The sequence below is a fragment of the Serpula lacrymans genome, assembly GCF_000218685.1.
Source record: "Serpula lacrymans var. lacrymans S7.9 unplaced genomic scaffold SERLAscaffold_3, whole genome shotgun sequence".
NCBI classification, from domain to species: domain Eukaryota; kingdom Fungi; phylum Basidiomycota; class Agaricomycetes; order Boletales; family Serpulaceae; genus Serpula; species Serpula lacrymans.
In genome coordinates this window covers 330,706-347,325 of record NW_006763292.1, presented here as the reverse complement: position 1 = coordinate 347,325, position 16,620 = coordinate 330,706, and the positions used below count along the sequence as shown (strand labels likewise).

Here is a 16,620-nt window from a genome sequence, read left to right as displayed (position 1 = left end):
TTTCCGAAGTGCTGATGCTAAATTTAATGCTTTACTTATAATTTTCTATATCATTTTAGGACGACGAAATCATCCTCACTGTGAAGTGTAAGGTCTATACGGCGAGTCCCGAAATAGGAGGGCATAGTCCCACGGGTTACTGCACTGCATTTTCATGCTAACAAACCAGTGGTCTCGCAATATTTCAATACCCATACCATACTCATACCCCCTATCCGCTCCATACCCCTGATCTTTATCACACCGCTGACTTTTCATCTTGTTTCTATCCACTACCCTCTTCCCTTCCAAAATGGATGTTTACTCTACTTCCTTCACGCATCCTCGCAGGATGCGACACTACTCCTCTTTAAGCTTTGATCTGCACGGAGGCGACTTTCGTTTTCCTCAGTCCGAATCTTTGACAGCAATGCATAAAGAACATCAAATACAAGAAAATCATGTTAATGCAGTTCCAGATGCTTCTTCTGACAGTGAATCTATACACAAGCTGACCGTCATGGCTATGTCTGTCCATGGTTGTCATGCTTCATCTTTCATGGTAGATCAAGGAAGGGGATGGAATTTTTATATCACTGGATTATATCAACAAGTCATGATGGCTCGTGGTATGATTCTCAAAGATTGTCCTCTTCACGTTTGTACCTTCTTTCCCCCCTTCAAGATATATTTTCACGTCTTATTCAGCATCGCGCTGCAATCAAGGTCCCGCGTTCAGATATACTTGATTCTCCATCTTCAAAACCTGTCCTGAAGCCTGACGTACGGCGGAGGCTTGACGAAATTGCCTCGCAAACCATGGCACACATCGCAGTTGTTAATAGTCCCCTCTCACTTTCAAACAAAGCGCCTCCAGATGGTATAAATACTAGCTCAGGGTGGTCCGGCTTAGACACTGAACGCGTTTGTGAGCTTGTAGTCACGGGGCAAGGTGACGCCGTTGAGCTGGCTCGTGTCCGGCTACTGGTCATGCTCGACGAGCTGGTAAGTGTCCTGAGCAGTGGAGTTCAAGTGTAACACTAATGACGATATAGAATGGACTCCACGCAGAACTATGCGAAATCGATCATAAATTACATGCTATTATAGCTGGTCGAAAGCGTAGCATACTTCAATCAATTCAAGAAGAAACGGCGACAAATATATATTTACCGTCTCCCTTACAAGGTCTAGTTGGCTCCGAAAACGAGAAACCTGGAGCCTCCGCTAGACACATCATCTGGGTTACCGGGGAATTTTTTGGTGTCCAAAGGGCGCGGGACATGTTACTCCAACTCTCAGCCAATAAGGTTCGGTTTGATGATCTAAGCATTTGTTCGTATCTGATGTTCATACTCGTAGAGCAAATCCGTTGTATCCAGAGACAGCGCTATTTTACCCCGAAAATTAGACTGGATGATCTTGGAGCACGCTGAGGATCTGAAGTCTATAATGAGTGACAACGCGAGTCATGTCGAACTTCCGCCCATCGGTAGTTCAAACAGCCTAATTACAGTTTATGGTGATCAAAGAGTGAATGTTCAGCGAACTATACGCTCGATCATGCATTTAGTAGGTGCCATCTGGTTCTATGATATCACTCGGGTGGTAATAGTTTCTACCTAGGCTTGCCAGTATTATGTTGCGTCTTTCTGGCTGTTGCCCATTCAGTTCAATGCGCTACTGCCACCAACAACGCTCAATGCCTCGCAAGTCAACACCCTTCTCAAACAGATATCTATCACAACTGGAGCAGAGATTGTCTTCAAGAGCATGTGTTTTGAGATGCACGGTCTCGAGTATGAAGTTCGTGCGGCTGTCACCATGATTCTTGATCTTGATGTTATCAAGGTAGATCCTTCTTTACCAATGTCAGTGTTCTTCTCATGTCGTAACAGGCTTTTCATCACGAAATTCGATTCCAAATCGAACTCGCTAATGAACATCGGGAATTCATCAGCGGGAAGAAGAACGGTAAAATTAATAAGATAATGCAGGCTTCTAACGTCAAAATCAAGTTCGAGACCTTTAATGACCACAATTTCCTCATTGATATTGCAGGCAATGACTCGTCTGTTTTGCAAGGATTATCCTTGCTCCAAGAAGAGCTTCCTGCAGAGATTTCCTTTCACGTCCCGGAGGCCTATCATAAACGGATAATCGGAATAGGGGGGCGTAACATACAACGCATTATGAAGAAGTATGGAGTCTACGTGAAATTTTCGAATGCCGAAGAGTTTGCCGCTCTGGGAGGCTATCATGATAACGAAGATAACGTGGTGGCAAGGACTCCATCCAAAAACTCTACCAACTTGGACAACTTGAAGCAATCTGTTATGGAAATCGTAAATCCTAAGGTAATACTACTTCACGGATGAGACACATGGGCTTGACATACTTGCAGGATAAGGATTATGTCAACGAAACGGTGTCAATTCCACGCCGGTATCATCGAATCTTATTGGGCGAGAAGGCTATTTTTATTCATGACATCGAATCGAAGACCAACTCTCGAGTCCGATTCCCTGATAAAGAGACTGCTTCTGACGTCGTAACTGTATTTGGTCCTGAAAATCAGGTTCAAATAGCAGTTACTATGTTACTGGTAGGAAACACCGTTCTTCAGGTGACAGGGACACTCATTAACCCTTACTCAGGAATACGTACCTTTCGAAGCTGACCTCAGTGTACCTCCCAGCGCTGATATCCTCGCGCTGTGTGCATCTGCTGATTTCGCGGCCTTCGTGGAACGTGTTAAAAGTGAACTTCAAGTATCTATCACACCTACCCTCCAAAACATTATCAGTAACGGCGTAGGGTCTTCCGGTAGCGAAGCATCCTCCGATTGTACCTTCAAGTTCCGTTGTCAGCGAAGTAATACCGACTTTCTCACAGCGGCGCGGGAGATGTTGGAGCAGTTTTTGCTGAACAATAAGATTCATGTCTATCCGTCATCGACTGCTCCTAGCCATAAAGGAGGAGATTCTTTTGCAGAGGCTTTTCCTCACTTTGACAGCAAGGTTCTTTCCACAGCTAGGAGACACGGTCAGTTTCATTCATGAACTATTCCCCAATTGTAACGGTAGTCATTAAATGTTTCAGAATCTGTTGAGCTATCGAAACCTGAGGGATTTCGCGAACGCCGTCTCCGACTTGCCAGTTCATCGCCTGATGTAAAGGCACTGTTTAACTCCCCTCCGTATATCTTCGACGTCGAAGATCATGAAGAGACACAAGCAAGTTATGTGCACAATAGTGGCCTAGATTATTGGAACAAACAGTTGTCTCCAATTGTAAGTTCGAGGTCGTCTCGTGCAGCCACTTATGTTTATTAAATGCTATGAAGGGATCGGGAATCCCTGCACGTGCAAGGCACACTGACGATGCTTTCAAACGTGGATCTGATTCCTTGCTGGAGTCGAAGCTCAAAGGACAAATGTTAAAGCCTCGATCTCTCCAGAATCGTGCACAATCACTTGATTTGACATATTCGTTATCCCGCATAAATGAGGCATCGAGTCGACTTCCTCCTCCTGATTCCCCGGCGACGTCAACAGGAGGGACAGGTGGCAACTCCAGTCCAACGTCAGCGACCGCACCATCATTTCCTAGTGTTTATGTTCCATCGAGGCCGTCTCGTGCAGGTCGTTCGCGAGACGACGAATCTGTTGATGAGGTGTCGAGAGTGATCTCTAGTTTACGATTATGACTTAGGAGTGGTATGCTGATAAAGTGAAGAACCATTTGATAGTTTATCATGACTTCGATGATCAATATCTAGTGCATTACACATATATCTTCAACTTCTTGAATCCTATATATATCGACAAAAGGATCTTCACCTTGGAAGAAAAGTAGAATATTCATTCATCTACAGTTGAAGATATACCAGCACGAAAGAATTTTTTAAGCCCTGGAACGTGGTAGTATATTGAAGTAGATACAAGGTAGGTAGGGATTAAGGAAAGAGGCTTAAGGAACGGGCGGCAGAAGACCCATCTGGAAATTGGTGAAGGTATGATAAGTGTATATTAGGCTCGTACTAGTCTTGTCCAAAGTAAGGGTGGCGTGCAGGAGGGTGCTGTTCGGTGTATATTGAGGTTGATCCGAGTCATTGAACATCAAGTCTGAGATGGCATGAGACGGCATGAACGACTTTGGGCGGCAGGCAGCGCCATAGTCGGCATGGGACTTGGTGAAAAAAAATTAGACAAATCGCAGTGGTACATTGTAAACCGTGCCCCTAATTGCTCTGTACATATATGTCTAATGTCGAGAAACCCCATTGCACCAAACAATTTCAACTGGCTCTCCCTTGAAGGCCGAACAATCCCCACAATGTGCTTTAGAGCCCATGCAGTGAGTGCTGGCCTGCCGTGCTTTATTCTGTTCAGATTCATTGATCTTATGTGTTTTCATCATCTTCAGGGTTAATACCTGCTCGATAGGGAGTCTGCTGAGCATTTAGATAAATTAGCTCAACCGTTTCGCCTATGGGATGGGATACCGAAGATCCATTCAGGAAAGCTGCCAACATCTGTGAGTGTCTCTGTGTTCGTTGTGCCCGATATCCATGCTCATCCTCCAGCCGAAATAGGTGATGGAAGAACATGGTAGATGAGCCTATTCCAAAGATTTTGTAAGTCACTGTAAGTGGGAGATACAGAATCATGCTCACCTGAATAGCATGCCACCATTTTCCCATCTGCCTTTCATGATAAACCCTTGATTCTTTCCTCACATTGGTGAAAATCTTTTTCGGGCTATAGACTATATGTTTGGCATGTGCAGGGTTCTCAAGGAGAGTCGTGATGGCTGAAAGTATATCTCTATACTGGATAAGGTATGTATCATTCAGAGTATCAGGAAAAGATATCATAGTTGATTTCCATTCAGCCCTAGACAGTATGCTGTAGTCAACAATCTTGTGTAATCCACATATATTATGGTAAGAAAGCCCCAGCTTCCCCCTGACCTGGCAATAGTATAAGCAAGATTCATAAAAATCATGAAATCACTGACACCTGGGATACTTAACAGCTGATTAAAAGACTGGTGTCCTATACCATCTTGAATTTCCCAACATGCTACTCTCCAATCCGTCTCCAAGGCAAAGGGGAAGAACTTGGGGTCTAAAGCTTCACCCATTTCTACATCTTCACCATCCCCACCTGCTGCAATGAATTCTCTTCTCCACCTCTGATGTAAAGTCTCGTCCATGCTTATGACCTTGCCAGCTGTGGGATGTTCCATACGTTCATCCTCATTGTCATCTAGGACTATTGAGTTCTGATGAAGGGATGGGCCTGCTGTGTTTTCCCCATCATCATTAATATTAGAATGTGCGATTGGAATGAATGAAAAAAGATCCTCTTGCAACTCCTGTAGTACTTTGCCAATTGCCTCCTCCATATGCTCATCATCTATTAACATGTCTAATCCACTAGCTTCTTCTCTATTATCTTCTTGTTGCTGCGGGATAGTGAGTGATTGTAACTTTCCTTTGCGGCACCACAGGCATTTTTTTTGCAGAGCCAAGATGTGTGTTAACAGCATCAGCTATTGAAAATGACCTTCCACATCCAGCAGGACACATATAGGGAGTATCTCTGTTAACCAATGTACGATGATGATATATAGGCAAGGACATAATAGAAGAAATGGAAGTCTTAATGATAATGGTGCTCCAAGTCACTGATGAAATAAATCTGTAATGGGTCTTGCTATTTGGGGCAATGCAGCAGTTACGGTCATAAGTTGTCCATTCATGTGCTAGTTAAAGTATAGAAGATACAAAGTAGAAAACAACCACCAGTATAAAGAACACAATTCAACACAGATAAAAAGCAATTTAAGAAGCATGGCATTGGCATTTGTGATGAGCAGAGTGTGGGAAGCTAGATCTGTAAGCAGTCAGAACACTTTCTTTTCTTTTAAGAGCATTAAGTGTCCGAGTACGTGCCCAAGTTGTCCCCATGACATCCAATGAAGTTGATTTGGAAGGTTTGACTGATGCAGAATACCTGGGTATGCTCCCCCCACTACTTGTCCCTTCAATGTGTGTGACCACAAGCGGAGCATATAATTTGAATCTATTATCACTTGAGCGCCAGAGATCCAAATGAGGTATAAATCCCTCTGGCCTTGTCAGTGGCTGTCTCAGGTGTGTCAATTTCTTCCTGCTAGTTTGTATAACATTGAGAGCATCATGAAAGATCTGCAAAATGGAGTCATGGTGGTGGGTGTCAACACCAGGAAGGGGGCAAGGCCAAGTTTGATGAACCTCTTGGGAATGAACATCGATATGTCCGTCAAGGAAACTACGGAGGTTATCAGCCTTGCCAAATGTTGTGAATTTGTGATGCGCTGCATCTGCACAGGTGAACTTGGTGTCGAATTCATGATTGAGCCATTTCCTGATTACCTTCCGCTCCATAAACACTTCGTCCTTGAATTGGTAGGGCTGCTCCAGTAGAATGCACATAGCTAAAATAATGTAGTAGAAGGACTCAAGATCATGATGTGCTGTGTGCTGAATGGGCTCTCCAGGTTGTGCATTTTGTATTTCTACAGCCATGAAGGGCTCTCTGCAGTTTACCAATATAACCTGATTTCCCCGCCTTGACTCCGTAAAGGTCCCACATCCTCTTCTCCACCTCCTTCTTCTTCACTAAGTTGAGCACTTGGTTCAGACTTGAATACTTTCCATGCCTGGCAACCTTGTTCCCAGGCTCTTTGTTACCACTGTGGTTGTACAACCAACGCCTGACCCACTGCAATGTTAATTGTAAACATGATGATATACTTTGACAATCAAGAGTGATCATACCTCTTTCATTTCTGTTAAATTTTTGATGTTGATTAGTACACATCTGTCATATCTGTACCGGAAGACAGAACTCTGGCATCTCTGAAGGAGATACTCTCCGAGTCCGAAGCCTTTGGATCATTGGCATACTCAGGATTACATTCCTGATGGTCTGCCAGTCAGCATAACTCTACGCCCCAGTTTCACATGCTACTCTGGTTGTCTGCCCCAATACTCCTGCACTGGACTTCTAGTCCGCCATATGTGTCTTCTTGCACATTCTAGTATTCCTCATGGACTCTGCAGTTAGACCTTATGGTACACTCCTTGCACATACATTCTCCTCTCGCTAGATAATTGTCCGCATCGAACTCTGTACATACATTACAAGTTACTCCTTACAAGCTTCTGCTCCCCCAACAGTATATAAGCTGTAACTCCTGTACTCCGTTCCTGCAGTTTGAATATCAAATAGATTCCCTCACCTTTTTACCAGTCCTTTTCTAAGTCCTTTCTGACCCTTCTCCGAAGGATCTTTACTCTACTTCCCTTTCATTCTCTACTCTCCTCCATCCATTTTCTGTCAAGTTAGGGATCAAGGTTTGCGGAAGGGCCTAGCGCACGAGCTAAGCCAATTCCCCATCTTGTCCCTTATACTCTGTTACTCCAACACCCCACTCCAAAGAGGCCACAGTTCTGACAATGTCCTCCCAAATTTTCCCTGACTTCATTCCAGGTATCATCAAGTACACGTCTTCGTTGTAGAGAATTTGCATCCCGGAACTCTTCCAAATGTGTATTGAGTATTTCAATTTGGGTGTCATTAAACTGTATTTCAGGCATGATTAAATGTGGTACGGGTAAAAAATTGAGGTGTGTGTTTGAAGATGAGCACTATCTTTCTTTTTTCCGTTCAAGTGCAGATTTTGAGTCAATTGAAACATGTCCATGTATCTATAATGTAAGCGCTACAGTCTTAGAGAGCCTCCCAACAACAAGACACCACCAGATTTGGAAGTTATGAGATATTATATTTGCATATCCAATGTCAAATAGAAAAAACAATGCTTACAAGGTGGCAGACAGGTTTTTGATGAGCAGACTCTGATCCAGCTGGATCGTCATCAACGAGCACCCTGTGACCCAGCCTGGTTGTCTAAGATGGGCACCCTCTCACCCAGCTAGGGTCCTCTAAAATGGGTGTCCTCTCACTCAGCCAGGTCGTCTTGGATGGGCAGCATCTCACCCAGTCGGGTCGTCGATGATGGGCACAATAATATCACGTCTAACATGGCCCGGCTGGCACACTCCACCAGACTCTCCTGGCCCCATGTATATAGTAATATTATCAGGTAATAATGCCCCACCTAAGACGGAAGGTTATTACTATACTATGTGGGGAGGCAACATATTTATTGATCTAATTCTTCACCTCTGAAGAGTTCTTGGCACCATTTTATGATATGTTTAACAACCCCTTGGTAGAGCTGATGCAGAATATCTGGTGTCATAGAACAGTGGATATTGGTGTAAGGAAAGCCTTCCCAGAAAGGGTGCTCAACACAGGATACACCCTTCTCCATGCATGCCTTATAGGACAACAATACTGAATTTGCTACCATGGCTGTACAAATGGCATCCCGGGTTCCAATAGGTGTCCTTTCATCTTCAGGCTCCCTGTTCTCCAAAATATCTGTCATACAATGGCATTCAGGACATGTCCCATACTTTGAGCAAGAAAAAAGGCACTGTTTGGGATAATCAGCCACATAGTAAGCTAGACAGGATAGACCCTTCTGATAGCCCCATCTTCACCTGTTATCTCAATCCCCTCCTTTCCTGCCTTAATGAGAGGCTCTAGGATCATACACATAGATGAGTAAAATAGCCTTTGAATCTGTATAGATTTCTCTGTGGCAGTCAGACCCTCCTTAGAAAGCTTAGTGACAGAGAGATAGCCTATCAATATACAGGCATGCTGAAATGGTTTGCGTCTGATAACCTTGGGTATATTGCCTAAAGTAAGATATACAGGGTATGCACTTTTGTTGCCTGAGAATTGTCTTAATTGAGTTTTGTCTGTTGCAATAATAACAGGGGCCACAGATGCACCATCTGGAAGGAGTGCCTAAAGTTTGTGGACTGAATCAGGAACTTGAACAGAATCATATAAATAAAATTTCAACAAACTTGTACAGAATGCCACCATTTTCCTGTCCACATCTCATTATAATGCCTCTCCTCCTTGCTTGCATTCGTGAAAATCTTCTTGGGCTTGCAAACAATGTTCTTGGCATGTGAAGTATTTCCAAACAAAGTGGATATGGCATCAAGGGGGTTTTAATATTAAATCAAATGTTTTTCATTAGGTCAATTATAGAAATATAGATATTTTGTGTGCCAAGTTGCTCTTTCAGGAATTTCTTTGTCTACAACTATGATGATATAATAATCCTAGTTTTTCTGTGAACTACCAATATAATGTCAGAATTTCTAACCGGAGAAATAGGATAGAGCACAAACTCCAGGTATATCTAACAGCCTATCCAGTGAATTCTTTCTAATACCTTCTCTCACAGCCCACTGTGCAAATTTCCAGTTCAGCTGATTCTTGAATGGTCCCCATTTATTTGGAGGGGCGTCAATATTCATTGCATCTGCATCATTTGTGTCATTATGACCATATGTCCCAAGGCTTAGCCTCTGGGAAGCGCTCTGATTTGTGTTTAGAAAAGACTTTCCAGAAGTCATGGTACTCTGAAGGTACCAGCCTCTTGATCTCTTCCTCAGGTTTTACCTTGTCATTATCATCATTGACCTTATCTAAAGATTGGAGCTTGGCATCAACGTGACCAGTGTTTATCCTTTCATCCAGCTCTGTTTGACGGATGTGACTCGGTTTAACCAAGTCCTCACACTCCTGAGGGCAATGTGACAATGTGACAACCCCTGTCTGCCAGTAAATCTCAGGATTGTGTTTAAATAGCCAGGTCCAACCTAAGATCAAATTAATCTTCCCTGGTTGGGTAGCTTCGGCGGTGACTTGTTCTCTGTGTCCTTGGTACTTGACAACAAAAGAACATTTGTGTGTAATGCAGCCACCCGCGTTAAGTGTACCATCAATGTTATAGACAGGAATAGATCCATCTAATTTTAAAAGGGGGAGTCCAATTTACTCTGCCCAGACCTGATCTATGAAGATTCCATTAGCGCCTGAATCAAGCAGTGCGCTGGTTGGGTGTTTTATGCCCCGGGCAAGGTTTTCCACACCAACATCTAAACAGATCTCCTTTTGGAATAAATATGTGTGCATCAATACACGCCTTGGGATTCCGGGGAAGGGTGGCCACAAAGAAGAAGAAGAATTGAGAGAAACATGTTTTTCTACTTTAATATTTTCTATGTTTTTATTTTTATTTTTACCAATGTAACAACCTAGAGTTTGTTACTCTGGTGCACAACTCAGACAAAGCTATAAAGGTAGTGAGGGGAGTGGTTACCCTTAGGATAGCACCAAGTTAGTTGTGGGTAAACAACAGGAGGACTCGCTAAGGAGTCTCCTTGATCTATTGGGGTATATATACTACTACAGGTTGTTTGTACATGTGTACTGTACAGTTGATGAAGGCAGTGGCTGATGATGTCATGGGGCACAGCCCGTGTGACCAGCTCCACTGCGTGAGATACTTGTATCTAAAAACAAGAAAAAGGCAGTGCAGCGCGAGAAGTAGAGTTTGAACAATAATGGAAAATGCAGCATGGCACAGGGTGTGAAAACTACAAAAGAAAGTTGAAGGGGAGAATGAATTTTAAAGGTCCAAACATTGTGTTATTGTAACAGGTGTACTATTGGATACCCCGCAATCTTTTGTCCAAAGAGGGCCAATGTGGCCAGAATACTGCGCCAAGTCCAAGGCTATGCTCTGTGAAGACTTATCATCCGCTCGCAAACATCAGATCACCCATATGAAACACAATTTACCACAGGTGTCTGATACCCCTCAGTACAGATCCGGCTTCCTCCCTACAGAGCGCTTCCCATTTGGCAAACATCTGATGATTGATATGATTCAGTGGTCTGAGGTGAAACATATCTTTGGAGATATATCTCCAGACGGAACACCAAGCTGGGTTGAACCTGCAGTTTATTCTACATCTGTATTTCTATCTTGCCCCCAATATCAGAAAGCACAAGATCTACTGCCACCTATTTGGGACATGATTCCATCTTGCCTTGAATACATTTGAGCCCACAAATTTCCTTTTATGGTTGATCCTATCCACTTCAAGAACAAATCAGGTATCAAGAAAGTGAACTTCTTGCTCCTGCCTTGTGATACAGCCTCAGCGCCTGGGTGGGGTGTTTGCGTGAGTTAAGCATTAACTGTATTAGAGTGTGTACAATGAAGCTTTGGGCCTAAAATTGAGGACATAGCATTAGAACTCGCATCTAAAGGGATGCCTTTCAAGACCCTTCTCACAGTCAAGGTTGCTCCCCCATCCGTTCCTCCATATAAACTACTCAAAGGCCCACGTTGTTGCTCAGCGTTGATTCAATATATTGCCAAAAGGACCACTGGAATAAATCATGTACAATAAGCCTTTGAGGCAAGAGGAAAATTAAATTTTCACGAAGACCAAAATGTTGAATAAAATATTAAGTTTTCTAATGTATTTTGAAAGAAATTTTGGAGAGCCAAAATTCTCCTCATTGTCAAGTACTTCCTTATATCACACTGTGTCTAGGAACCATGATGTGTCATGGACCAGCATTACACTGTATATAAACCCCAACAAAGGTGCTATTTGTATTGATTTTCACCCAATATTAGGTGCAATGTCCAATCAGACTTTTCTGATCTTTCATGCTACTATCGTTGGACAATATGTGCAATTGGTCTGGGGAGAAGTTGAATAACTCACTAGTCGTTAAGCTTGAGACTGTTGGAACTTGACCAGTAGATATAATTTTTAGTTTTCTAGCTGCCTATGTAGAAAAACAAGCAAGAACTTGAAGCATTGGAGCAGTGGAACAAAACCAAAAAGACGACACATGTTTTGGAATGGTTCTGCAATTTCTGGTCACACTGGGTCACAACGGCACTCACAGACCAAATCAGGTGGAGCTTACCAGGTAAATTTTGCCAGGTCATACCAAGTCCTGATGCTGGTGCTAGTGGTCCTTGATTGATTATCTTGGTGCATGATTGCCTGTTTTGGTTGCCTAGTCACAACTTCATCATTGTTTTTGTTTCTCCAGATGCTTTGAGGCCCCAATCAACTCAGTAAGTATCTGGCATTGTAGGGGCCTACCAATTGATGTTTCCTACAAAGATATTGCAATATTCCCAGCACGAGATCTGGTCAATCTGGCCATCTTTCCCTTAAAATTCACACTTCTGGAGTTCAAGAGCGTAGTGTCAGGTCTGTCGTTGTTGCTACAGATAAGCTATTCACTAAATTCTTTGACAGTTATATTCTCTATACTCTAATAAAACTATGTGAAACTCAGCCGCTGCCCAAGAGGCTATAGAAACGACTTCATTATTTACCTATGTGAAACTACAATGGATGTTAGTTTAAGGTGATCTCTAATAAATGTAATGTAACATACCTCAGCCGCTGCCCAAGAGGCTATAGAAACGACTGAGGTATTTCTATACTAAACCCCCTACTACTTATAGCCGGAGGTGCTACTCACTATAGTATAATGACTCCTAGGAGAACAATGGTGACTCCATGGAGTGGTGGCTATGCTCCATGGAGAACAATGGCTGCTTCAGCAGAGACCGGGTTTATCCGGTTTTGTCATACTCTATTCTACATCTGACAATTTTCTAGCTACCTGTACAGTGATCGTTGAGCCTCTGGAGGCGATAGTAGAAGTTCCCTCGGTTACTCGTAAGCCAGAATCTTGCACATGAAGAATTGAGTACTAATGTGCTCTAACAACATTCGCATTTGCAGACAATAATACATAGAGATACGCAGTAACATCTCAGGGACACTGGACACAGCAATCTGCTTGCAGACTAACGATACGCAGTAACAAAGAGGCATATTGATATAGGACTATATTCCACACATATACAAGAAAAGAAAAGAAAAGAAAATTTGTCGCTATAGCTGACCGAGTAGGTGGAAGTTGAGGCGGCAGATATTTCACCAGATTTGAGGTGCGGGGGGCAGATAATCGTTGGGCAGTAAGAATGCATCCATGCCTTGCTGGGAGAAAGAGTTGCCACCCAGACTCTGGTCTGACAACCAGACCGGTAATTGCTCATTCGAGGTCATTTCAAAACCTCTCCAGATATTGTCAATGTCTGCACCATGCGTTTGCGGGGCCATCATCCCCAGTGAGACTCCGGGCATAGAGTTCTCAGGGCTCGAAAATGAGGGATCATAAGTTGGGGAGAAAGTATCGGGATTATTCGGATGAGGAATCTGCATGTTTGGTTGAGAATTTATCATCATTGACATAGGCCGATGATCTCTATTGAGCTTAGGGGAGCGAGAATGTGAAGTAGTCTTCCTCTTCTTAGCCCTCTTTAGCATGAGCTGCAACGTTATCGCGTATCGTTTTCCAGGGACTAGAATATCAATGAAACTTGAGACCAGAAAAAAGCAACATCAGGAAGTGACACGAACTCTGAGCCATCAAACCTGCGAGGTGTTCAACATGCGCCCTGATTTCCTGCACATCGCAATCATTAGGACTGGTGCAAAAATCAGAAGAGTCATGGCGATGAAAGATTCTATGGCCACTCACAACAGACGGGACAGTCTCAGTAAAAAGGATGCAGCAAAGGTGGCGGTCGCGTGAGTGTAGTGTACGGCTATAAGATTTATTAGTCAATTGTGAATAAATGTCTGCACCTCAACGTACCATATTTCATTCCCTCACTGTATGAAGGGGAATTGACAGTAATGTCCATGCCCTGACGGGCTATCTTTATTGATCTTATAGCAAGATCCTTCTGCGCCGCAGGCATCCTCTGAACGTCCTCGGGGCCGTTTATTCCTCTTAATGCGGTAGCGTTATGGAATAGCTCAGCATGAAGATGTTGGATCTGCAAACTCTGGCGATAAAATGCTATCCAATGATTTTGATTAAAAATGTAGATCGAGTCAAGTATGGTGGGACAATCTTACCTGCGTCTTCGTACTTCTGAGAAAATGCATGATCCCAAGTTTTATACCAGTTTTGAAACTCGGAATCCGCCTGTTGGAGGATTTGGAAGGTAGTGTCGCTGACAGGCTTATCGAAAGGAGATAGTTTGTTGTGGACTCTTTCACGAATAGCCATTAGCTCGACGGTGGATACGAGACGCATATCATCTTCGATAGCAAGTGGATGTTGAAGGAGGAGACGACACTGCCAAATACTTTCGTCATCTTTCAATATAGCAGGACGGCCCGTGCCGTATGACAATCTATGATCGTCAGAACTGAACGATAAAGCCCATAGGATCAACTTACTGATGTTCAAATAAGTATAAACAAAACCAGGTGCGCGAAGCGATCACCAACTCTTGATCTTCGGAGCCATCAGACAATTTCTTGTTCTGCATACGTCTAAGCAACTTGGGCCATGCCTTATGCATGGCTGTGGATGTAAGGTATCAGTATAATAACGACCAAAACATGATTGGTATCGCTGACTTACAAAGTTCCATTGCCATCCGAACAGCATGGCCCCCACTCAACCATCCATTATCAGACCAGCCCGAGACAAGAACTGCATGCCCTCATTAGTTATATATAACTATATAAGAAAATGATACATGTTACCCACTCATAGCTTGTACAGCTTCTGCTCGAGTAACAGGTGAAAATAGAGTGGCGCATGATATAGCTTGCACCGCTTCCAAACATCTGGTGTAAGTCTCGCTTGCCTTGCCTGTATGACATTGATCAAGATAGTTTGCGATATACAGCCTTATACTTACCTCCTCCATCTCGAACTCGGGAAGCAACCATACAGATTGCGTCAACAGCAAAAGGGGAACGTTCGTGAAGAGCGTCATATGTATCCACATTAAGATCAAATACGGGGAGGAATGTAGAACACCCGTGATAAAATCTTCGCCAGTATGGTCAATAAGTGAGCGGTCAGACGCGAAACAAGCCTACATTCTGAATAACTCGCGAGCTTCAGCATCTGGTATAATATTCTTGGTGACAACTATTGATGCAACTAAGATTCACATATTCAAGTATTCAAGGGAAATTAATTACCGTCAGGGAAAGTCAATCCTCGGGGACCCCTGTGGCGAATCTTTCTCCTTTTCGCAGGTCTAGACTGTCTTTCTGGCGAGGGGGTTCTGGCCCTGCTTTGTGGTTCACTACTCGCTTCACCATTCTCCTATACCATAGATTTCATTTCAATAAATTGCACGACGTCGGCAACCAGTAAATGGCCGACAAACCTTGGCGGCCCGCTCAATAGCAACATCTGCTAGGCCTCTTAAAACTTCCCATGGTGCCACCAGACCGGATGCCGGTAATTCACCATTGTCGTCTTCTTCTATGTCCGTAGAATCTGCACTGGTGACGTTAGATGGAGGCGCCGTACGTTTAGAGCTTGAAGGTATCGGGACGCTAAAAGTCCTTAGAACCTGTCGCTGATGTTGTTGAACTGCATCAACTGTGTTGTATCGTTGAGCCATATTTCCTTGTTGTTGGTTTCCACTGCCCATAGCCTGTATGGTAGAGAATGGTGGAAGCACAGGACCAGAAGCACTTCCGGAAAACCCATATTGTTGACCGGGAGAGGTCGAGTTTACATATGATGGCGGTAATTGAGGAGGATGGAATTCACTGGCAGTATGCGGCTGTACCGGCGATGGGAGAGATATCGACCCTCTTGGTTGTCGGGCAGGCTGGTTAATCATGGGGGATGAGTATACATTCTGAGGTGGCGGACCAGATTGCTGAGATTGCATATTATGTAACATTGGGTCTGTCATATGGGGGCCACTTGGTCCGTTATGACCCGCAGACAGAGGTGGTGATCCTATTGATTGTATTGTAGGAGACTGACCGTGGTAAGTCGGTTGTGAAAATGTCGAAGGAGATCGGGCATGAAAAGGTATGCCATTTCTTAAGTGAGAGACGATCTCCAGGAGAGTATTCTGTATAGTGGATTGCGAAACCCGTATATCCGCGACATGTGCTTCGAGACTCCGAATACGTCTGATGCATCACCGATTAGCAGCATGAAATGCTATATCTTACGATAAGACTCACTCCAGACCAGCTTCTCCCGTGAGCGTGGCTTCTCTAGAGGGTTTTTCAAATAAACATTCGAGTCCAGCATGGCGACAACGCCTACAAGGGGGGCTGTCCGCCCCTTCACATCGCATCTTCTGCTTTCTGCAGGCATTCTAGGTTTACATGAAGTATGAGAGACCGTAGCCTGGGTTGATTGTCTGAATGATACTCACACAAGCACCTGATCAGCGTAACTGTAGATCAGCATCCATGAGAGAGCGGAGAGAAAATAAGGCAAACATACGTGGTACTCTATTCAAAGTCTTTACTACTGGCTTGGGATCTCGTTTCTCCGCAGCTTTACTGGTATCGTTGGGACCGTCTTGGTCTTCCTGTTTCTTTACATGGCTAGTGTTTGGAGGGTGATTTGGATCCATCGGTAAGGATCCTTTGTTTTTCCCTGAACCGGGTGTGGATGGAGTGAGGACAAAGTGGAAGAAGAGAGACAGTACTTGGAGAGTCTGAGCGGGTCGACTTGATCTTGCAGTGGCGACACAAATAGAGCCAAATACATTACCAACTTTGTGATGGCCAGGACTGCTCTTTTTCTTGACCGTCCA

The 16,620-nt window shown here is 43.8% G+C and overlaps 3 protein-coding genes across 3 annotated transcripts; 1 reads left to right on the top strand and 2 right to left on the bottom strand.

Moving 5' to 3' along the window:
- Positions 1-237: 237 nt before the first annotated feature.
- On the top strand, positions 238-3,859 carry SERLADRAFT_359763 (uncharacterized protein; the record flags this gene model as incomplete). Its single annotated transcript, XM_007314337.1, has 10 exons — positions 238-637; positions 688-984; positions 1,035-1,289; positions 1,342-1,551; positions 1,606-1,830; positions 1,878-2,336; positions 2,384-2,584; positions 2,637-3,024; positions 3,082-3,272; positions 3,326-3,859. 10 exons carry the CDS (start codon positions 293-295, stop codon positions 3,686-3,688), a joined length of 2,934 nt encoding a protein of 977 aa, XP_007314399.1.
- A 525-nt stretch (positions 3,860-4,384) lies between these two features.
- Positions 4,385-6,556, bottom strand: SERLADRAFT_434065 (uncharacterized protein; the record flags this gene model as incomplete). The annotated part of the gene is made up of 3 exons (XM_007314336.1): positions 4,385-4,877; positions 4,955-5,451; positions 6,263-6,556. The coding sequence occupies 3 exons, from the start codon at positions 6,554-6,556 to the stop codon at positions 4,385-4,387; spliced, it is 1,284 nt and encodes a 427-aa protein (XP_007314398.1).
- Positions 6,557-12,684: 6,128 nt separating this feature from the next.
- SERLADRAFT_445810 (uncharacterized protein) lies at positions 12,685-16,437 on the bottom strand (the record flags this gene model as incomplete). The annotated part of the gene is made up of 14 exons (XM_007314335.1): positions 12,685-13,377; positions 13,436-13,503; positions 13,557-13,623; positions 13,674-13,880; positions 13,940-14,220; positions 14,267-14,393; positions 14,454-14,525; positions 14,583-14,687; positions 14,737-14,870; positions 14,921-14,972; positions 15,026-15,152; positions 15,217-15,982; positions 16,037-16,173; positions 16,312-16,437. The coding sequence occupies 14 exons, from the start codon at positions 16,435-16,437 to the stop codon at positions 12,950-12,952; spliced, it is 2,697 nt and encodes an 898-aa protein (XP_007314397.1).
- Positions 16,438-16,620: the final 183 nt, after the last annotated feature.